A 20907-nucleotide genomic window follows, 5' to 3' on the forward strand; every position below is an offset into this window, starting at 1 on the left:
ATACATGAAGAGCCATTCAAAAAGTACCTGGTTTGGAATCATGGGCTGTCATTTTTAGAGCAGATTCCAATTTTTATATTACTGTCATAAACTCTTATTGTAAACAAAGTGGCCCAAAACCAATCACATGGAAAAGGATTTCAGCTACATACTAGACACTTACAGGGCTATATTATTGAAATTTACTTCATAAACCATAAGAAGCTTTTAATGTTGCTATTAAATACAATTCCATAAGCTAGCAAGACATATTTTGGCAATGTCACTTGATTGTATTTTATAGCATTCAAAATGTCTTCTTATGATTTTTTTCACATAGCTCCATTTATTATCATTGGACAAGCTCTTTGAGCCACATTAAAATGATATGGAGTTCGTTTTCAGTTACCTAATGGAGGAGCTTCTTATGTTGGATTATAAAATAGCCATTTTCTTCTTCACATTTTTTGCATGGCCTCTCCCCGCCTCCTTCTACCAGAGAAGTGTCCAGGTATCCTGGAGTCAGGTTGAACCATGAGAAAAGTAGAACTTTATAGTAGAGGAACCAGGAAGAATGAAGAGAGGACATCAGCTCTTCTTAAAAAATGATCATAGATAACCATGTACCAGACACTGTCCAGAACACTGTACATGTGTTAATTCATTTAAGCCTCATAACAACCCTTTTTGATAGTTAGTAACATTATCCCAATTTTACAGAGGAGGAAACTGAGGCTTGTGCATGGTGGAGCTAAGATTTGACCCCAGGTATGGTGGTTACTGAACCTACATTCTATCAACACTGAAATATTGCCTCCCATTGAGTTATTTTTAATTTCTTTAAATCAAAAAGAAGAGATGGTTAAGGAAATAAACACATAAACACTTTCATTTTAACCAATGTTTCTCAAAATATACTTCACTTTCATACTACTTACATCAGAATCTCATGGGATGCTTCTTAAAACTAGAGATTCCTGTGCCTACCCAGACCTTTTCAGACCAAACCACCGAGGAGAACAAGGTCTGGGAATCTTCTGCCTTAACAAGCATCCCACATAATTCTTATACATAATAAAGTATGTTTATCACTGATCTTGATAAATGTTAATTGGGTAAACAAAAGCAAATCTACAATTACCATGCAGGAATACAGACAGACTGTCAGTCTGTCAGAAATTATTTAGCATTTATCAATAATTATCATAAATCTCCTGTCCTATCAGAGATGATGGGACAAATCTCTGAAGGCAAAGTTGGGGCCAGCTTGAAGCAAAGCTTTGTGTGATCCCTTTATTTCCTGCTTCCTCAACTTCATTCTTTAATCTTACAATCTTAAGTGCTTTGAGGCAGGGCACTGTACTATTGCAAAGTTGAGCTGAAGGTGCAGACAAATGAAGTAGGCTTTTGGAGAATGCAGAGGAGAAATGACAATAGAAAATAAATAGCTATGGGCAAATGACACCCTTGAAAGCACATCATTTCCTGTACTTTACACATAAATTCAATCGAGTAATGTCATTAGCAGTTTTGGAATCTATTTGAAAATTAGACAAATCTAGGTTTGTACATGTGCTTCTGTGTAGAACAGATGGGACTAGATGATCTTCATGTGACTATTTTTTTTTTCCTTAAAACTTTGCCTCTTTCTGACAAGCTGAAATATTTTAAATTATAAGAGGCACCCTTTGGATTAAAAGATTTTTATTTTTAGAGATAGGTTATTTCTTTTCTTACTAATTTTACTTGTTTTTTTACCTTAAAATTAATTTTAGAATGACCTATATGAATAGTTATCACCATTAGTGACAATCATATGAAATGAGTGGAAATTTTGGTTTTGAATATGTATGCATTAAAAAAATTCAACTTATAAAAGATAAAATACTGCTAATTGTTCACATCATAATAGGATGTGACCAAAATAAATAATATTTTGATCATATTATTATATTTTGATCATATTGTTCTTTTAGAAATAGGGAAAGTCCTCAAAGGAATGAAACTTTTTAATTTATTATTAACACTCAGACCTGCATTTGAAATTCTTTAGCTTTACCTTTTTTTTTCCTGTGATAATTAACATCGTTTGATCTCCTGAAGTAGGAATAAATTTTTGCCCATGTTGAAATCCTGATGAGTTTATTCTGGAATAGGAGATTATCAGATCATTGTATCATTACTAAAAATCACAGTCCCCCACATTGGTATTATCTCCTTAAATTATAGTCTCAGTGCCAAGGGTGGATTGTTTTGTGGATTAAGTTGTTTTTTAAATATAGGACAAAGTTATAGACTAGTTCTAAAATTTAGTTTTGTAATTAGGAATGTTGGGAAATATTACCTGTCTCTAATGAATGAAGGCATTTTGCAACTGGAATTCACATTTTAGGGGAACTATTACTGATGCATATGAAGGAGACTTTCAAACCTTTTTGTTCATATATTAAACTACCTGAATATATGTCTATAAAGATCTAAAAACTCAATCTGGGTGAAAATTAAGAAACAATATGTTTTGGTCTGAAGTCCTAAGTAGAATTGGCTGAAATGCTAAAAGGTTATCTGTCCAGTAGTGGACCTGGTCCCTCCAGCCCAAATCCCTGGGATGGAGGAATAGGAAAGCCCACCTTGACAAACCCAGGCCTCCCCAAAAGCTGAAAATCTGACAGACTTTTAAACAACCCCCAAAGAATTATCATTCCAACAATATCTTAGTGAGCTTTTTACATCTGAGAAAGCATGGTGTATATTTAGTTAAATAACACCTGTTGTAGGAATGCTTTGGGCTTTGCTGCTTTCAAAAATAGTGGTTATTTCATCTGAAATTCTACTTCTAGGGCACAACTACTGAAACAGAAATAAGAAAGAGACGGTCCAGTTCTTATCATGTTTCCATGGATTTATTGGAAGATCCTACATCAAGGCAAAGAGCAATGAGTATAGCCAGTATTTTGACCAACACCATGGAAGGTATGTTAAAAGTCCTGCGTCACAGTTACTTGGTGCTTTGGTAATGATGAAAAAACACTTCATAAATTTCAATAAAATACTTCCTGACTTGATATTGTATCATTATTACACATTTTACTAAATAACACTAAAATCCGTGCATAACTCATGGATTCTATTATCTTCCATAGTTTTTTTTTTATATTTAGCCTCCAGAAAGCTGCTGCAAATGTAAGGTATATTTTGAACACCACTTTCATACATTAAATTCTAAACATTGAAACTTGTGTGCATGACGTTGAAAAGAGTGTAATGATAAATGCTTATCCTTATGATGATGCTAAGCCATTTGGATTATATTAACTGCTTGAGACACAAGTTATAAACTCCTATGACTTAACCAGAAATATAAATTAAAAATGTGAATTAGGGCTTGATATTAACTTCCTTGAAGCAAAGTGTTTAAAATTTTGTAGTCCTACTTTTGCCTTTCTCTGACCAGATTCTTACAATATATCAGCTTTCTCCTTAGTTGCAGATTTTATCTGAATAGTTAACATAATGTTTAGCAGTCTGGATCTCAGAATGCCAAAATAAAGACTTTGGGGACAGCTTAATCTGTGATCAATTTCTGGCTCTGCCATATGTTAAATGTGTTAATTTGTGACTTTGAATTTCAGTCTCCTCATCAGTAAAATGTGGATGATGATGTTTAGGCATAAGGTTGTTGAATGGATTAAATAAGCCTTCTTAGATAAAACACTGATGTATTTGGCATGCAGAAGACAGTTAATAAATATTATCAATATTAGTTGTTTCGTTGTTGTTATTTTTGTTAATTCACATGTTTTTGCCTTTCCATACTGTAAGTGAATTCAAACAACTATCAACTTCAACTACTTGGAAAATATTTTCATGTAAAATGTATTCTATCCCCCTTCCTTGCCCTCCTATTCCCTCCTCTCCCTATCTCTTTACAAACCTTCTCCCTTGTACCCCTTCCCAGGTATGTGTGTGAGTGTGTGTGTGTGTAGATGTGTCAAGGGAGAAGAGAAAAGGAGAATGAAAGCAAAAGAGAGCAAGCATACACGTCCCTTTCTTATTGATAATTAGATTTTCTCTTGAGATTGGATAGATTCCTGGAATAATTCTTTTCCTGTCTGTATGCAAAGATCCCATAATATTATTAATACCAATACGAAAAGCCTGAAAATCACAGCCAGAAAAAATTCTCAGTGTAGACGACTGTGTACATCACAGACAAGTCAGTATTACAAAACCCAATTTTCATAATGTCCTATTTCAGTATCCTAATGCAATTCACTGATTTCAATTGAATATTAAACTCTAGTACGTTCTTCCCCAACCTCGCCTGCGTTAGCTTGCACTCCCTCTTCCCCCCAGCTGCCAGTAGCTTGCTCCTCCCTGTCCCTCCAGGTAAATCTTTTGAAGATTGTCTGGCCTTCCGCTCCTTGCCATAGCAAAACCACTGAGAGGAAGCTGCCAGTGGTTCTGCTACCGATGTCAGCAGCATGTCTGCTCCCTAAAGCAGGAAGTAGAGAAGGAGACAGGGTAAGTCTAAATCAACAGTCATGCTTTGCACTTCTGATAGCATTAAGTTTGAGCTAAATAAGACATTACTTAAAAAACCTCAAATATCCACAATATTGGACTTGCCAACTAATTAAGATTTGGAGTTCAAAATAAATGCACCCACACCTCTCTCCATGGAACTATGTGACATGGGGTTGCTTAGGATGGAAAGGATGTTCTAGGAATAAGTGCAATCTAGGAAGCTGAAGACTGAGAGTGTTTTCGTTTTATTATCTGCAGAGCTTTTGAGTTGTGTATTTGTGACAAATAATGGCCAAGTTTTTATTCTGTTTTTAATCAGTTATCTAGAATGAAAACTGACTTTTCTTTATTCAATTGTATGTAGACACATTGAGTGTGACATTGGTCAAGGTTGGTTGTTAGCAATATCACATACATGCATACTCAAGCAGACTTAAGATAGTCCTTTTTTTTTTTTGGTTTCTGATAATGGTGCAAAGTTTTCCTGGTTGACATAATCTCTTTTCTTGGGGATCCTTTCTTCTATGTCTGATTATTGTTTATTTCACCTTTCCTTTTTATGAACCAGGCTTGTTGATCCGGTTGGCAATTTTTGTTTTCCTTCTTTTTAACTACAGCCAAGTCTCCGTTGTCCAGGGTAATGGATAGCCTCATGCTTAATGAAGCAGTAGTGGATAAGCAAAAATGAACCATTTGCGTTTCAAATTTTTAAAAGTGCAAAATCACATAGAAATGTTTTCTGGTCACACCTTTGTGAAGGATGGTGGGAGGGTGAGTTAGAAGCACCTGAAGAATCAAGGTGAGCCAGCAAAAGACACAGATTTACTGTAAGTGATTCTATGTGGATAACCCACGCAGGAATAATGGAGATGTGGCTGCAGTTCTCTCCTGAATGCTTTGTTTTGTTTTAAAGTGTGAGATTCCCCCCTTTTTTTTGGAATGAATAATTGAATGATTTTATTTTAGAACTTAAACAACTTTGCTCCAGTTATTCCTACTGTCAAGATGAGCCACACCTGCTAAATTTCATTTTTTAAACTTTTCTCCAGTTTATTTTTTTCTATCCAGTTCCTGTTTGCTTCTCGTTATTTGCTAAATGACAGCTGGCATGGAAAGAAAAAACCATATTATGGCAGTATACAGACAAAATTAAATTTTGTAGTTTCTCTTTTGTTATTTACTGTAAATAATAATACCTCCTTTTTACCTTCAATGTAAATATAAGGTTATTTGGGAGTTTAGAAGTATTTACAAAATAACTAGTGCATAATAACTATATTTTTCTCTGAATTATAAATCAAATATTATTTATTGTTTACAAAGTTATGTATTAAGGGAAATGGAAACAAACTGGGCACTTGAAGAATTTCAATATCCAAAGAGACAATTGACAAATCTATTTTTACTGGAAATTTTAAAAACAATAAGCAATAAATTAATTTACTTAGGAAAATAGTATTATAGAATTAATTAGTGGCAAATGTTGATTAGTAGAAGAAACATTATCATCTGTGGTTGTGATTGTCCTTTTATATGCTGGTTCCACCTTTACAAGTTTAAGTTCATAGCAAACTGTGCCAGATGTGGACAGATGTTCCAGTTGCCACAGTAGTATTAAAGTGACTGACTAGAGTCAACTATGCCATGGATTTAAAAAGAAGAAACCTTCCCTCTTTTTCAGTGCTAAGAGGTGGTGGCCACATTTTGGCAGAACAGGTAACAGGGTGTACAGCAATGATATTGACAGAAAACAACAAATTCTGCATATTTTTCCACTCATAAGTTGATGAAGAGATTATCTTGCCAAAGGAAGATGGTAGACAATTTTTCACTTCCTAATTCCCCAAATTTCTTTGCCAATATTCACCAAATTTCAGTATTTTGGGTGTCACCTTAAAGATCTGTGCATTTCTGTCTTCTCTCCCAATGTTTGGTTGAAATTCTTCTTGATATCATTGTACATTTTCCTTGAATAAATGCATTTCAATATAAAATTTTATGTCATGTTTGATATGAGAGTTATATATTTAAATACATTTAAATAAATGTATACCATGAAAATGTATGAATTATATGTATGTTTCACCTAAAATCCTTTGTATTTTTCCAGTAATAAATGAGTTCCACTTTGTGAAGTGTTGATTTGTAACAACAGTGAGGACTCCAGTTCCTTAGGCTGGGGTATTTTCTCTTCTTTTATGCCCTCTAGTTAAATGAGAAATGTAGAGAGATGGAACTTTGTTGTGTCTAATATGCAAGCCTATAATCTAATAAAATTTAATTTGAGACTTTTAAACTGAGATTGGTGACACTGACAAAATTATCTAATTAGAAGATCACCAAAACATATCTGATCCAAGAAACTGACATTCGGTGTGACTGATTAAGGTTCTTAGGACATCTCCTGAGATATCTCTGATAACATATATACTTCTTGCTCTACCTGGAACATGGATGAGCTTTAAGTGTACGCAATGCAAGTTCTACCCATTAGTTTCTAGCAGCCTTGAAGATAAGTATCAGACAGTTTAGTATTGCCAATAGAATCTTGGAAGCTATGTTTAGCCAGGATACATTTGGAAAGCTTACTAGATTTTCTGTACTGATCCTTTCTATGACAGCAAACCCATTGTAAAATTTTCCCTGTTCCTCCAGCAGATTAACCCGTAATATCTTTTAACAACTTTAGATTTTTTTAATTCCTTTTAATTTAAACCAAATCTGCTTAATAGAAAGTAAGCAGTTTTCATGAGGATTCTAACTTTTTTTCTTCCAGAACTTGAAGAATCCAGACAGAAATGCCCACCATGCTGGTATAAATTTGCTAATATGTGTTTGATTTGGGACTGTTGTAAACCATGGTTAAAGGTGAAACACCTTGTCAACCTGGTTGTAATGGACCCATTTGTTGACCTGGCCATCACCATCTGCATTGTCTTAAATACACTCTTCATGGCTATGGAGCACTATCCCATGACGGAGCAGTTCAGCAGTGTACTGTCTGTTGGAAACCTGGTAAGCCTCACCGAGAGTTTCTCTTCCTCTTGAAAGAGTTTATAATTGCCTTAGTGAATTTTACATATTGCTCTCAAATTAAATATCAACTAATTGGCCATGTATACCTTGACATCAAATGTTTAGCATCCCTTTTAAATAACAAAAAAATGTTGCTACCATAGTGCAAAAGAGTCAAAGAATTTAGGTACAATTTGATTTAGAATTGAATTTAAATTGCTTATTTATTAGAAGATGATTCTGAATTGTCCTCCAAGGACATTGATCTATAACAAAATTCTGACATATTTTTAAGAACCTTAGAATAGATTCTTTAGGACATGTCTGCGTTTACTAAACAAATGATAAAATATGCCCAAGTCAGATAATTTTGAAATATCACTTGTAAGTACTTGAAGATGGACTATGTAGGGAGGGAACATCATCTGGGGGATTATTATTTTTTGTTTTTGTTTCTTCTACAGTCTTAGCAATATTAAATTTAGAAATTATTTATTTAATTTTGTTAAAATATATATTAGCATTCACTGGATACATATTGATATTATAATATAGTATAGTATAGTGATAGATTTTAAAGTGGTCTTATACAGAGAGACAAAATGAAGAAAATTATGCAAAAAAGTATATTTATACAAGTATAAAATGCTTATTAAGTTCCCAGCTTGATAAATGAACATATAAGCAGGTTATATAGAGATTGTAAATAATACGGTCTGAAGTATAATATACAATATTTTTAGGCTCTGAAGTAACCACTATATTTTTGAATTATATTTCAGGTAGGACTTAACTGAATTAAATGATAAAGTTGGCATGTGCTGGCCTCTTATTTTGTATCAGATATTGGACTAAATGGTTTACATTAAATCTCTCTCTCTAGATTCCCACAAAACCAGTCTTAAGATATTTACTATAAATTGTCTGTATTTTGCAGTTGGGAAACTGTATCCATGAGAAATTAACAGAGAAATGGAAGGTCTGAATGCTGTATCAGACTCTGAAAGCTATTTCAGAGACTATCATAAGCTATGGGCAAAGATCACAGACGCTTAGAGTAGGAAAGGATAATAATATTACCTAGTTCAAATTTAGAGCTATGTAAGAATTTCTTCAACGTTATTTCTAAAAAAAAGTGGGGTGGTGGGGTGGCAATTGAAACAAGAAAGCCTTTGGAGGTAATATATTGTGATCCAAATTGAATGAGCTTAAGCAAAAATAAAGGGAATTCGTTACCTCACTTTACTGAAGCCCATTTGGAACTAGTTCTAGGTTCTAACCTGGCTAGATTCAGGTTCTCAGCCAGCATCATTGGGAATCAGCTTCTTGTCTCCTTCCCAATATGTGACCTTCCTCTCTGGCTGGGCATTTTCCTACTATTGCCAAGGTTCTATCAACTTTTATTCTACTAATGTAGCTCCATGTACAGAAAGTTTGTGCCTCCTAACTAGTAGCTTTAATTAAGGCCCACAAATTGAATATCATTGACTTGGTTGGAGTTACATGGCCATTTCTAAACCAGTCAGTTACCCTAGCTCTTGGTTTTAATGCCATATTTGCCTAAATCAGAATCATATCTTATCACTGGAGGCAGAGTAAATGAGTGAAATTATGAAGACAATAATTAGGATACCATTACCAGAAGGAGGATGGATTCTAGAAAGAAATAAACAATAAATAGACAACTCAAGCTGGGGCTGGTCTTACATGTTAAGGAATGTAGGATCTGTATCTGAGGTGAATTATGGAATAGTAGAAAATCCATAGGCAGGATACACATTCTTCTCAAATGCCTATGGGACATTCCCTAGGATAAGTTATAGGTTAGGTCATAAAACACACATCAATAAACTTAAAAAAGTTAAAATAATACAGAATATTTTTCTGATAAAAAATAAAATGAAATTAGAAACCAATAACAAGTCAATGTGGAAAATCACAAATATTTGGAAATTAAACAACTTGCTCTTAAATAACCAATGAGTCAATAAGACGTCATGAGAGAAATTAGAAAATACTTTAGGATGACTGAAAATCAAAACAAACCAAACTGAAATTAATGAGGGCAGCTAAAACAATATTTAAAGACAAATTTATACTCTAAATGTCTATAGTAAAATAGAAGATTTCCCAAATTGCTCATTTAAGCTCCTGTTTAAGAAACTAGATAAAGAATAGCAAATTAAACCTAAAGTTAACAGAAAAGACAAATATTAAAGAAGAGAAAAACAACAGAGAAAAATCAATAAACCCAAAAGTTATTTCTTTGAAAAAATCAACAGAATTGACAAATCTTTAGCTAGGCTAACCAAGAAAAAAAGAAGAAAAACACTAATTATTAGAAGTAGGAATGAAGAGAGGATATTACCATGGATCTTTTAGAAAGAAAAAAGGAGCATAAGAAATAAAATAAAATTAAACGCCAGCAAACTAGATAACCTATGTGAAATTGAAAAATTCCTAGGAAGTAACAAACTCCTGAAACTGACTCAAGAAGTAATAGACTATCTCAATATACTTATAATAAGTAAAAATTGAATTCACAATTAAAAAAAAGAAAACTTCCCGCCAAAAAAAGCCTGAGCCCAGATAGTATCACTGGTGAATTTTGCCAAATGTTCAATGGAGCGTTAACATCAATCCTTAACAAACTGTTCCAACACATAGAAGAGAAGGGAATACTTCTCACCTCACTTTATGAAGCTAGAATTACCCTGATATTAATGCCAGACAAAAATAATACAAGAAAAGAACACAGACACAAATATAGACCAGCCATATCCCATATGAACATAGGCACAACAATCCTCAACAAAATACTAGAAGCCAAATCACATAACATATTTAGATTTTTAGATTATGTACTCTGAATAAGTGAAATTTATCCCAGTGATGCAGGGCTGGACCAGCATAAAAAATTAATGTAATATATCATATTAATTTTAAAAAACTATACAATCATCTCTATAGATGCTGTAATCACATGGAAAAAGCCAAAGTGTTTCATGATAAAAACACTCAGCAAACTTGAAATAGAAAAGAACTTCAGCCTGATAAACACCATCTCAAAAGACCCCACACCTATCATCATTCTTAATAGTTACTTTAGATGCTTTTATCTTCAGGTCAAGAAGAAGGCAAGGATATTTGCTCTTGCTACTTCTTTTCAATATTGTACTGAAAGTTCTAACCAGGGAAATAAGACAAGAAAAAGAAATTAATGGCATCTAGATTGGAACACAAGAAGTAAATTCTATTAACGAATACATAATCTTGTATTTAGAAAATCCTATAAAATACACACACACACACACACACACACACACACACACAGCTGTTAGAACTAATAAATAAGATTGCAGAATACAAGATCAATATACAAAACTCAATTATATTTCTAAACACTACTAATGAACAATCAGAAAATAAAATTAGGAAAATTCTATTTATAACAACATGAAAAATAATAAAATACTTAGGAACAAATTTAATAAAATAAGTGTGAGATATGTACACTCAAAGCTATAAAATGTTGAAAGAAATTAAAGAACTACTAAATAAATGAAGACACATTTTATATTCATAGATTATAAGAAAATATTGTTAAGATGGCAATACTCACCAAATTAATCTACAAATTTAACGCTATTCATATCAAAATCCCAGCTACCTATTTTGCAGAAAGTGATAAATTGACTATAAATTTTATATGAAAATGCAAGAGACCATATGCCACACAATCTTAACTAGAAAACAAATAAAGTTGGAGAACTCAAACTTCCAAATTTTAAAACTCACTACAAAGCAAAAGTAAGCAAGATAGTTTGGTACTGGCATAAGGATAGCTATATACATCAATGGAATAAAATTGAAATTCCAACAGTAAGTCTTCACATTTATGTTAAATTAATTTTCAACAAGACCACTAGACAATTTTATTAAGGAAAGAAGCCTTTTCAACAAATGGTGCTTGGACAAGTGAATATCCACATATGAAAGAATGGAATTGAACCCTTACTTAGTAACATATATAAAAATTAAGATAGGTCATAGGCCTAAAGGTAGAGCTAAAACTATGAACTGTTAGAAGGAAATTTAGAAGTAAATCTTCATGACCTATTATTAAGCAATGATTTCTTAGATATGACACCAAAAGCACACACAATAACAATAAGAAAAAAAAGGTTCATTGGACTTTATCAAAATTAGAAACTTTCATACTGCAAACAATATCATCAAGTAAAAAGACAACTTAAAGAATGGAAGAAGACATTTGCAACCCAGATATCTGATCATGATTTGTATCTAATATATATAAAGGATTCTTATAACTCCACAACAAATAAAATAGATAACTCACTAAAAATGATCAAAATATTTGAATAGACATATTGAAAAAGGAGTTAGACAAAAGGCCAATAAGCACATAAAAGATGGTCAGTGTCACTGGCTAATTTTAGGGGAAAGGCAAATCAAAACTAAAATGAGATACCACTTCACACACACTAAGATTGCTATAATCAGAAAGAAAGCCAATACCATTTTTTGGCAAGGATGTGGAAAAATTAGAATGGTTATACTTTACTTTGAGAATATAAAATGATGCAGTCACTTTGGATAATAATTTAGCTATTCCCCAAAAAGTTTAGGGTAGAGTTACCACATGACCTGGCAGTTTTACTAATTTCTTCGGATATATATATCTAAGAGAATTGAAAACATATTTCAACATGAATGCTTATAGAATATTATTCATAATACTAAAAATTAAAAACAATTCAAATGTCTATCACTTGATGAATGGATAAACAATATCCATCCAATAAATGTTATTCATCCATAAAAAAATGAAGTATTGCTACAATCTACAACATGAATAAACCTTGAAAACATTATATTAAGTGAACAAAGCCAATCACAAAATTTACATATCATATTGCTACATTTATATGAAATGTTCATAACAGGCAAATCCATAGAGACAGAAAGTAGATGAGTGGTTGCCAGGCAGTAGGGATTAGGGTAAATGGGAGCAACAACTAACTAATGGGTATGCAGCTTCTTTTTAAGGCGATGAAAATGTTCTAAAATTCAATAATGGTGATGATTTTACAAGTCTGTGAATATATTACAAGCCACTGAATTGCATACTAATATTTCACAGTATGCATGTATCACTATTTTTTCTTCCAATCACCTATTGATGGATGTTCAAGTTGATTCCAGATACTTTACCCCCATGTTGCAGTAAATGTTCTTGTATATATCACCTTTCATAATGCTGTATTAACTTCTAGAAGATAGATTTCCAGGATTGAAGTATTCCCAATATTAAACATGTTCATGTCACATAAAAATTAGATGATATGCAAAGAAATAGGGAAATGTGACTCATAGCTAATAGATTAAAGCAGTACATAGAAATAGATCTGGACAGAAACAAATTGTTAGAATAAACAAAAAAGGACTTTGGAGGTACTATTGTAAATATGTTGAGCAATTTAGAGGAAAAAAAGGGGTCATAAGGAATAAACAGAGAACATGAGCAGAAAAAAATGAAAACTGTAAAAAGGAATAACTCAGACATTTTATAATTGAAAAGTACACATTCTAATATGAAAAATTTACTGGATGTGTTTAAAAGAAAATTGCAGATGTCAGAAGAAATAGTTGTTAACTCGGAGCACATTAATAGAAATTATCAAATTTGGACACTAGAGAATTAAAAGGAAAAATGAACTGAGTCTAACTATAATATGGGATAATATCAAGTAGTCTAAATATTTATATAATGGGAGAATCAGAAGGAGAAAATAGAAAGAATGGAACAGAGCAAATATTTGAAGAAACAATGGCCAAAAATTTCCCAAAGTTGGTGAAAAATAGTAACTTACAGACCTTAATGTTACCTTATAAAATGTTAGTGAACATCAACAGGATAAATATAAAGTAAGCCATACTTAGGCACATCTTAGTCATGCTGCTGAAAACAACAATAACAAAAAGCTTTGGAAACAATCGGAAGAAAAATATTTACTATATACATGAGACTAATGTCTTACCAGAAATAATTCAGGCCAGAAGAAAGTGGCCAGATAAAATAAAGAAATAAAAGCCCATTATTCTACAGAAAGTGAAACTATCCATCAGAAATTAAAATGAAATAAAGAATTTTAAGATAAACAAAAACCTAAAAAAGCTGTTACCACCAGAACTACACTACAAGAAATGTTAATGGAAGTTCTTTAGGCCGAATAGGAAAAATATCAGATGGAAATTTGGTTCTGGGAATGATGGTCACTAGATATGAATAAATGTGGGTAAATACGAAAGACTATCTTTTTTTCCTTAATTTTTTTCACATTTATTTTAGGTTCAGGGGTATATATACAGGTTTGTTGCATAAATAAATTGTAAATCACAGGGGTTTGGCATACAGATTATTTCATCATCCAGGTAATAAGCATATAGTACTCTATAGATAGTTCTTCAATCCTCATCCCCCTTCCACCCTCCACCCTCAAGTGTCTGTTGTTCCCTTCTTTGTGTTCCTGTGAACTCAATGTTTAGTTCCCACTTATAAGTGAGAGCATGCAGTATTTGGTTTTCTGTTGCTGTGGTAAATTTTTTAAAAAGACAACTGATTGTTTAAAGTGGGGATTTATAACATAGGTAAGTGTAAAATTATGAAAAGATTTGAACTTTTTTTTTTTTTGAGACGGAGTCTCGCTCTCTCGCCCAGGCTGGAGTGCAGTGGTGCGGTCTCGGCTCACTGCAAGCTCCGCCTCCCCGGTTCACGCTGTTCTGCTGCCTTAGCCTCCCGAGTAGCTGGGACTACAGGCACCAGCCACCAAACCTGGCTAATTTTGTTGCATTTTTAGTAGAGACGGGGTTTCATCGTGTTAGCCAGGATGGTCTTGATCTCCTGACCTCATGATCCGCCCGTCTCGGCCTCCCAAAGTGCTGGGATTACAGGCATGAGCCACCGCGCCGGGCCAGAACATTTTATATAAAGTGTTACAATATTAATTTTACATACAAAATTACAAGAAAGTATCCCTCATGAACACAGAAGCAAAAAATCATTAGCAAAATATTATCAATAAAATCTAGCAATAGAGAAAAAAGTAATAAATACTTCTTAAACACGTGGGGATTATCTCAGAAAAGTAAGATTCATTTAACATTTGAAAAGTGATCAGTTAATTGGCCATATTACCTCTAAAAGAATAAAGGAAAGCCTAAGATCATCTCAATAGATGCAGAAAAGGATCTGACAAAACTCAACAGTCATTTGTAAGAAAAACTGTCAGTAAACTAGGAATGGAAAGTAGCTATCTCAAGTTGTTAAGGACGTTTCAGAAAACCCTACATCTAGCCGGGCGTGGAGGCTCACGCCTGTAATCCCAGCACTTTGTGAGGCTGAGGCAGTGGATCACGTGAGGTCAGGAGTTCGAGACCAGCCTGGCCAACATAGTGAAACCCTGTCTGTACTAAAAATACAAAAAATTAGCTGAGCGTGGTGGCAGGCGCCTGCAATACCAGCTAACAGGGAGGCTGAGGCAGGAGAATTGCTTGAACCCGGGAGGCGGAGGTTGCAGTGAGCCGAGATTAAGCCACTGCACTCCACACTTCAGCCTGGGCAACAAGAGTGAAACTCTGTCTCAAAAAAAAAAAAAAAAAAGAAAAAAAAGAAAACCCTACACCTAATATTTTACTTATCAGTGAAATGTTGAGGTAGTGAATTCTTGCCCCTTAGAAAAATTGAGTGCTTTCCCCTTAACATAGACAAATATGTCTATTTTTACCATTTTTATTTGACCTTGCACTGGAAGTTTTATCAACTGAACTAAAGGAGAAAAAAAAAAAACAAATAAAGTGCATAAATATTGAAATGTGGTAAATTATCTATTTCATCAACATGATCATATTGTAGACAATCCTAATAAATCTTTAAAACATTAGAAATTAACAATGATATTAAATATTTTATTTACCATAATATCAAAAAACACGAACAATATAGTAATACATTTAACAAATCATTTTGAAACACCTATTACTAAAAACTTCAAAACATGGCTGAGAATAATTACAGAAGATTTAAACAAATGGAAATATATATGCCATATTCATGCAATGGAAGATTCAATATTATTAAGAAATTAATTCTACCCAAATGTATCTATCAATTCAACCCAATCCCAGTAAAAATGTCACAGATTTTCTTTGTAGAAATTGATGAACTGACTTTCTATGCAAATACACAGTGCTTAAAATTGCCAAAACAATACTGATAAAAGAATAATGAAAACATTAACCTACCTGTCTTTAAGGCTTGTTATAAAGCTGTACTAATCAAGAATCTACAGTATTGGCATAAACAAAGATATCAATGGAACATAATGCTGAGTTCATGAATAGATCCAAACTATATGTCAATGGATTTTTTTGAAATAAACACTACAGAAAGGAAATAGAAGAAAGGAAGTGTTTTCAACAAAATGTCAGGAACACATAAATAAATGTATGGAAAATAAATGAACCTCCACTTCGATCTTATGCCAAGTGCCAGAATCAATAAGGATTGCAGACTAAGCAGAAAAGCTAAAACAATAAAACATCTGAAATAAAACACAGGAGAACATCTTTGAGACCTTGGGGTAGGCAAAAATTTATTGGAAAAGAGACAAAAAGTGCTATCTATTATTTAAATGTCCATGAAATTTCAAACAATGGAGACCTACTCAACAAAAAAGAAAAAAGTCTAGTAATATACACATGGGTGAATTTCAATTTGAAGTATTCAAGTAATATTTGGAAAAGTCACTAAGACTGTCAGGTCTCTGAGGTAGCCACCTAGGTAGAGAGAGATTCCATTTACTGAGTTAGCAAATATCAGAAGAGAAGCAAAACTGTGGAGAAAAAGCAGTAAGATGAATTTTGGACCTGTTGAATTTGAGATGCCTGGGAGATAGTCTTTCAAATGTAGGTATTGAATGGGCAGGTGGGTATGTATTTCTAGAGACTAGGAGGTATGCTTGAACAGAAAAATAGATTTTGAAATATAAACTATTATAAAAATGTAACTTATTATAAAAGGAAAACTAAAGTAAGAGGGGTCCAGACAGAGAGAGTTCTGAATAAATCCAGTATCAAATGATTTGTTAGAGGAAGAAAATCAGGTGAGTAGCATCCAGGGAGATGTGGATCACAGAAGCTAAGGACAGAAAATATTTCAATGAACAAGGAACAGAAAACAATGCCTGAAACTTCTAAAAGGGCAAGCAAGCAAGATAATTGTTTAAAAAATTTCGTTTGGATTTATTGGTGATGTCGGTCTTGTTGGTGAAGTTTGTTAAAGCCATTTGGTGGGTTGTGGAGTAAGGTGAAGAAATGGAACTGGCAAGTGTAGACAAGTATGCAATCTTCGAAAGAAATCTGGCCATAAGGAAAGGATAGATGGTGGCAGCTGGAAGGGGAAATAGAGTGCAAGGAGAGTTTTTCTTATGACAGTGGTGATATATATTTTGTTTGTTTGTTTTTTGAAACGGAGTCTTGCTCTTTCGCCCAGGCTGGAGTGCAGTGGCGCTATCTCGGCTCACTGCAAGCTCCGACTCCCGGGTTCACGCCATTCTCCTGCCTCAGCCTCCCGAGTAGCTGGGACTACAGGTGCCCGCCACCGCGCCCGGCTAATTTTTTGTATTTTTAGTAGAGACGAGGTTTCACCGTGTTAGCCAGGATGGTCTCGATCTCCTGACCTTGTGATCTGCCCGCCTCGGCCTCCCAAAGTGCTGGGATTACAGGCGTGAGCCACCGCGCCCGGCCGACAGTGGTGATATTTTTAAGGGAGAGAAGGACTCGGTAACTGTTACTTTCCATAAAGAAACAGGAAGTAGCCAGTAGTAGAAAGGTTGGTTAATTGAGAATGAATTCCTTGAAAAGTCCAAAGGAAAACACATAACACAATTTGAGAGATTAGCTCAAAACAGGGACACTTCTTTCATTTTAACAAGAAGAGAAAGGCAAAGCACAGTTACGGATGTAAGTAGTCTAGTAGATAAAGGGAAACAAAGTTCAGGCTGGCTGACTTTCATCACCTCTAAGACGCTGAAGTACTGAGACTGTGCTTCTCAGATGGGAAGGCATAAGCAAAAATGGCTGAGGTTATGTGCAGAAGAGAAAGTTTGAAATAGTTTTAGATAATAGAAATGGAGAAAGGAAAATACCGCTTCCCTTTCGCCAACAAAAGGAAATTTTTTTCAGAGTTCTTACTATCTGTAGAGCTAGCCGTGAGCATGTTTATTACAGCTTACATGACGTCTTAGCACCAGTCTCGTCTGCAGGGCCAAGGGAGGGGACCAATCCACTTGGCTTGGTGATGGAAGCCCGCACTGCTAGGTAATCATTTGGTAAGTTTTTGGAGGGCTAGAAAGATCACAGACAGAGCCAAACAGTTGATCACAATGAGTCAGTTGCACCTTTCATATGAAAATAATATTAATTTTATTGACTTAATCCATGTACTCTTTATCATTTGATAAACATTATATATAGTGAACAATTATTGATTTGAATGCAAAGCATTTGTAGATACCAAGTTGTTGGACCTAAACCAATTTTTTGAAATCAGAATTTAATTTATATTTGCTGGGAGTAAATTAAGTTGCTCAATAATTATTCGTGTTTCAAGACTATTTGCTCATATAATGAACTACACTTCTCATTTAGGTCTTCACGGGGATCTTCACAGCAGAAATGTTTCTCAAGATAATTGCCATGGATCCATATTATTACTTTCAAGAAGGCTGGAATATTTTTGATGGTTTTATTGTGAGCCTTAGTTTAATGGAACTTGGTTTGGCAAATGTGGAAGGACTGTCAGTTCTCCGATCATTCCGGCTGGTAAATTAACTGGGAGTGTTCATAAAATGTACTTTGTAATTAATTAGTCTTCATTCTCATCTAGTAAAAATGGCAAGATTTCCCATCATTATAATATTATTTGAATACACTTCTAAAACAAATTGGATTGCCATACCACCAGATGGTAGTTTCTTCTTCATCATAGCTTTAATAAAGTTCACTTAAATGAATAGTCTACACTTCTCTTCTTAGTTATTGAATGGAAGGCTAATAGAGAGGAGGAAACAGGGAGTCACAGATAAACTCGAATCACAATTAAACAACACCATAGTCAACGCTCAGTTATCTGAGGTTTGCATAACTGCGTAAAAAGCTTCCTTGGGACCTAGGATGAGCTCCCCTTTCTGCCAGGAACTAAAGAATTATGGAATTGTTCATTGCTCACCTTGTCCCCGCAGAGGAAAGAGTTAAGACAGGGGATAGTGTACAAAGGAGAAGGATAAGCAAACAGAGCTCCCCATATGACTGCTGCCACATCAGAAAATCACCAAATCACTCTTTGAGAGAGTTAACTGTACTATATTTTGTTAATTTTAAAGAAAGTATCTTTCTTTGATCTTTTATAAAAACTATTAGATCTTAAAATTCAGAGATAAAATATCACTTGACACATTTCCAGTGAAAGTTTGGTATGTTTTGTTATACTATTACTTTGAGTTGGCTCTAAGTTAGTGATTTATTTTCAAATAACAGAGGCTGTACACGGTTACTAAGGACACATGCCTATAGATGCTTTACCTTAATAGTGATTAGGCTGAAGACTTTTTCATGAAATCTGTTTACAATTTCCCTTTCTGCTTTCAATGTTCAAATTTGAATTGTAATCCTTAGAACTATATTTCCTTCCCTAATCCTCAAAGATAGTTATGAATCTAACTTGAAACTAGAAGGATGCAAAAAAACAGAACAAAAATTTTAAATGATAAAACAAGTAATATGGGCAAGAACTTAAAAAATATATTTAGTAAACCTTCATGATAATGTGATGCAGTTAAGGGAAATAGGAAGCATAGTATCATTAGAATCTTACTTAGTGTGTCAGGCTCTTTTGCATAAATTATTCTCTGGAATAAATTAAATACTTTGGTGCATGTATTTACTCCTTTGGGTCACTTTGATGCCATTAAATAATGCACTACTTTCAGCCTGACATTTACTGAAGCATCAGAAATAAAATGCTGCTGCTGTTTAACCATAAATGGTACTTCAGTGAACTCTAAAGCTAATACAACCAATATGTCAAACACAGTGAGAAAGACATTTACACACTACACTGAATTAAGTCTATGAAGACATAAAGGTTAAAAAGAAGCCTAGCATTTTACTTAAGTATTTTTGTATTTGAATATAATATCTGTTTAAAATACAGCCTAAAGTTACATCAAGCTAAAGATATAGCTAGATTAAAACAATCTAAAGACAAAGAAATTAGTTCATTTCTGCTTCCACTTTATGTAATTTAAGTGTTGATATTATTTTCACTTGTGCATTTCAGCATATTTAAAGTACACTGAAAACTATATCTACTTTGGCCTTTTAAAAATAATGAGAGTTCCTACTTCTCTGAAACTGGATCTCTGCTAATTAACCACCATTAATCTGAAATATCTTAATTCCTTAAGGAGAAACAAAAGTGTATATTACATATGCTTATGTAGGATACTTGAAAATTTGGTGTATCTTATTAAACTGCCAATTTAAAAACTGTATAATTTAATTATTTCATTTACAGTATGGACCGTTTCAAAATGAAAAAAAGAACCCTCTATGATAGCAAGTCACTGCTATATTTGTTAGTGATCATTTGACAAATAAATAATTCATCATTCTATAATTGAGACAGTTACCTGTACATTTGCCCTGTTAATAAAATTACAGATTTTTCCCTTCCTGTGTCCGTGTGACTAACCTGCACATTGTGCACATGTACCCTAAAACTTAAAGTATAATAATAATAAAATAAAATAAAAATAAAAAAATAAAATAAAATAAAATTACAGATTTTTTTAGAAATGCAGGGCATTAACACTGTTCTTGCTTTTATTTCCAGCTCCGAGTTTTCAAGTTGGCAAAATCTTGGCCAACTCTAAATATGCTAATTAAGATCATTGGCAATTCTGTGGGGGCTCTAGGAAACCTCACCTTGGTGTTGGCCATCATCGTCTTCATTTTTGCTGTGGTCGGCATGCAGCTCTTTGGTAAGAGCTACAAAGAATGTGTCTGCAAGATTTCCAATGATTGTGAACTCCCACGCTGGCACATGCATGACTTTTTCCACTCCTTCCTGATCGTGTTCCGCGTGCTGTGTGGAGAGTGGATAGAGACCATGTGGGACTGTATGGAGGTCGCTGGCCAAACCATGTGCCTTACTGTCTTCATGATGGTCATGGTGATTGGAAATCTAGTGGTATGTAGCAAAAACATTTTCCTCATTTTCATTAAAAGATGTGTAATCATAAA

The 20907-nt window shown here is 33.8% G+C and overlaps 1 protein-coding gene across 4 annotated transcripts in view; it reads left to right on the forward strand.

Moving 5' to 3' along the window:
* SCN2A (sodium voltage-gated channel alpha subunit 2) overlaps positions 1 to 20907 on the forward strand; it is a 152466-nt gene that overhangs the window by 84431 nt on the left and 47128 nt on the right. For 3 of the 4 annotated variants that reach the window (XM_055380240.2, XM_055380242.2, XM_055380241.2), the window contains exons 13-16: positions 2820 to 2952; positions 7283 to 7521; positions 18253 to 18426; positions 20498 to 20854. In XM_055380240.2, coding sequence (XP_055236215.1) covers positions 2820 to 2952; positions 7283 to 7521; positions 18253 to 18426; positions 20498 to 20854 — 903 coding nt within the window. Of the gene's footprint in view, positions 1 to 2819; positions 2953 to 2975; positions 4504 to 7282; positions 7522 to 18252; positions 18427 to 20497; positions 20855 to 20907 lie in introns of those variants that run through there. The other variant, XM_031008675.3, reaches the window with a different exon arrangement.

The sequence above is a fragment of the Gorilla gorilla genome, chromosome 11 (assembly GCF_029281585.2).
Source record: "Gorilla gorilla gorilla isolate KB3781 chromosome 11, NHGRI_mGorGor1-v2.1_pri, whole genome shotgun sequence".
Classification (NCBI taxonomy): Eukaryota; Metazoa; Chordata; class Mammalia; order Primates; family Hominidae; genus Gorilla; species Gorilla gorilla.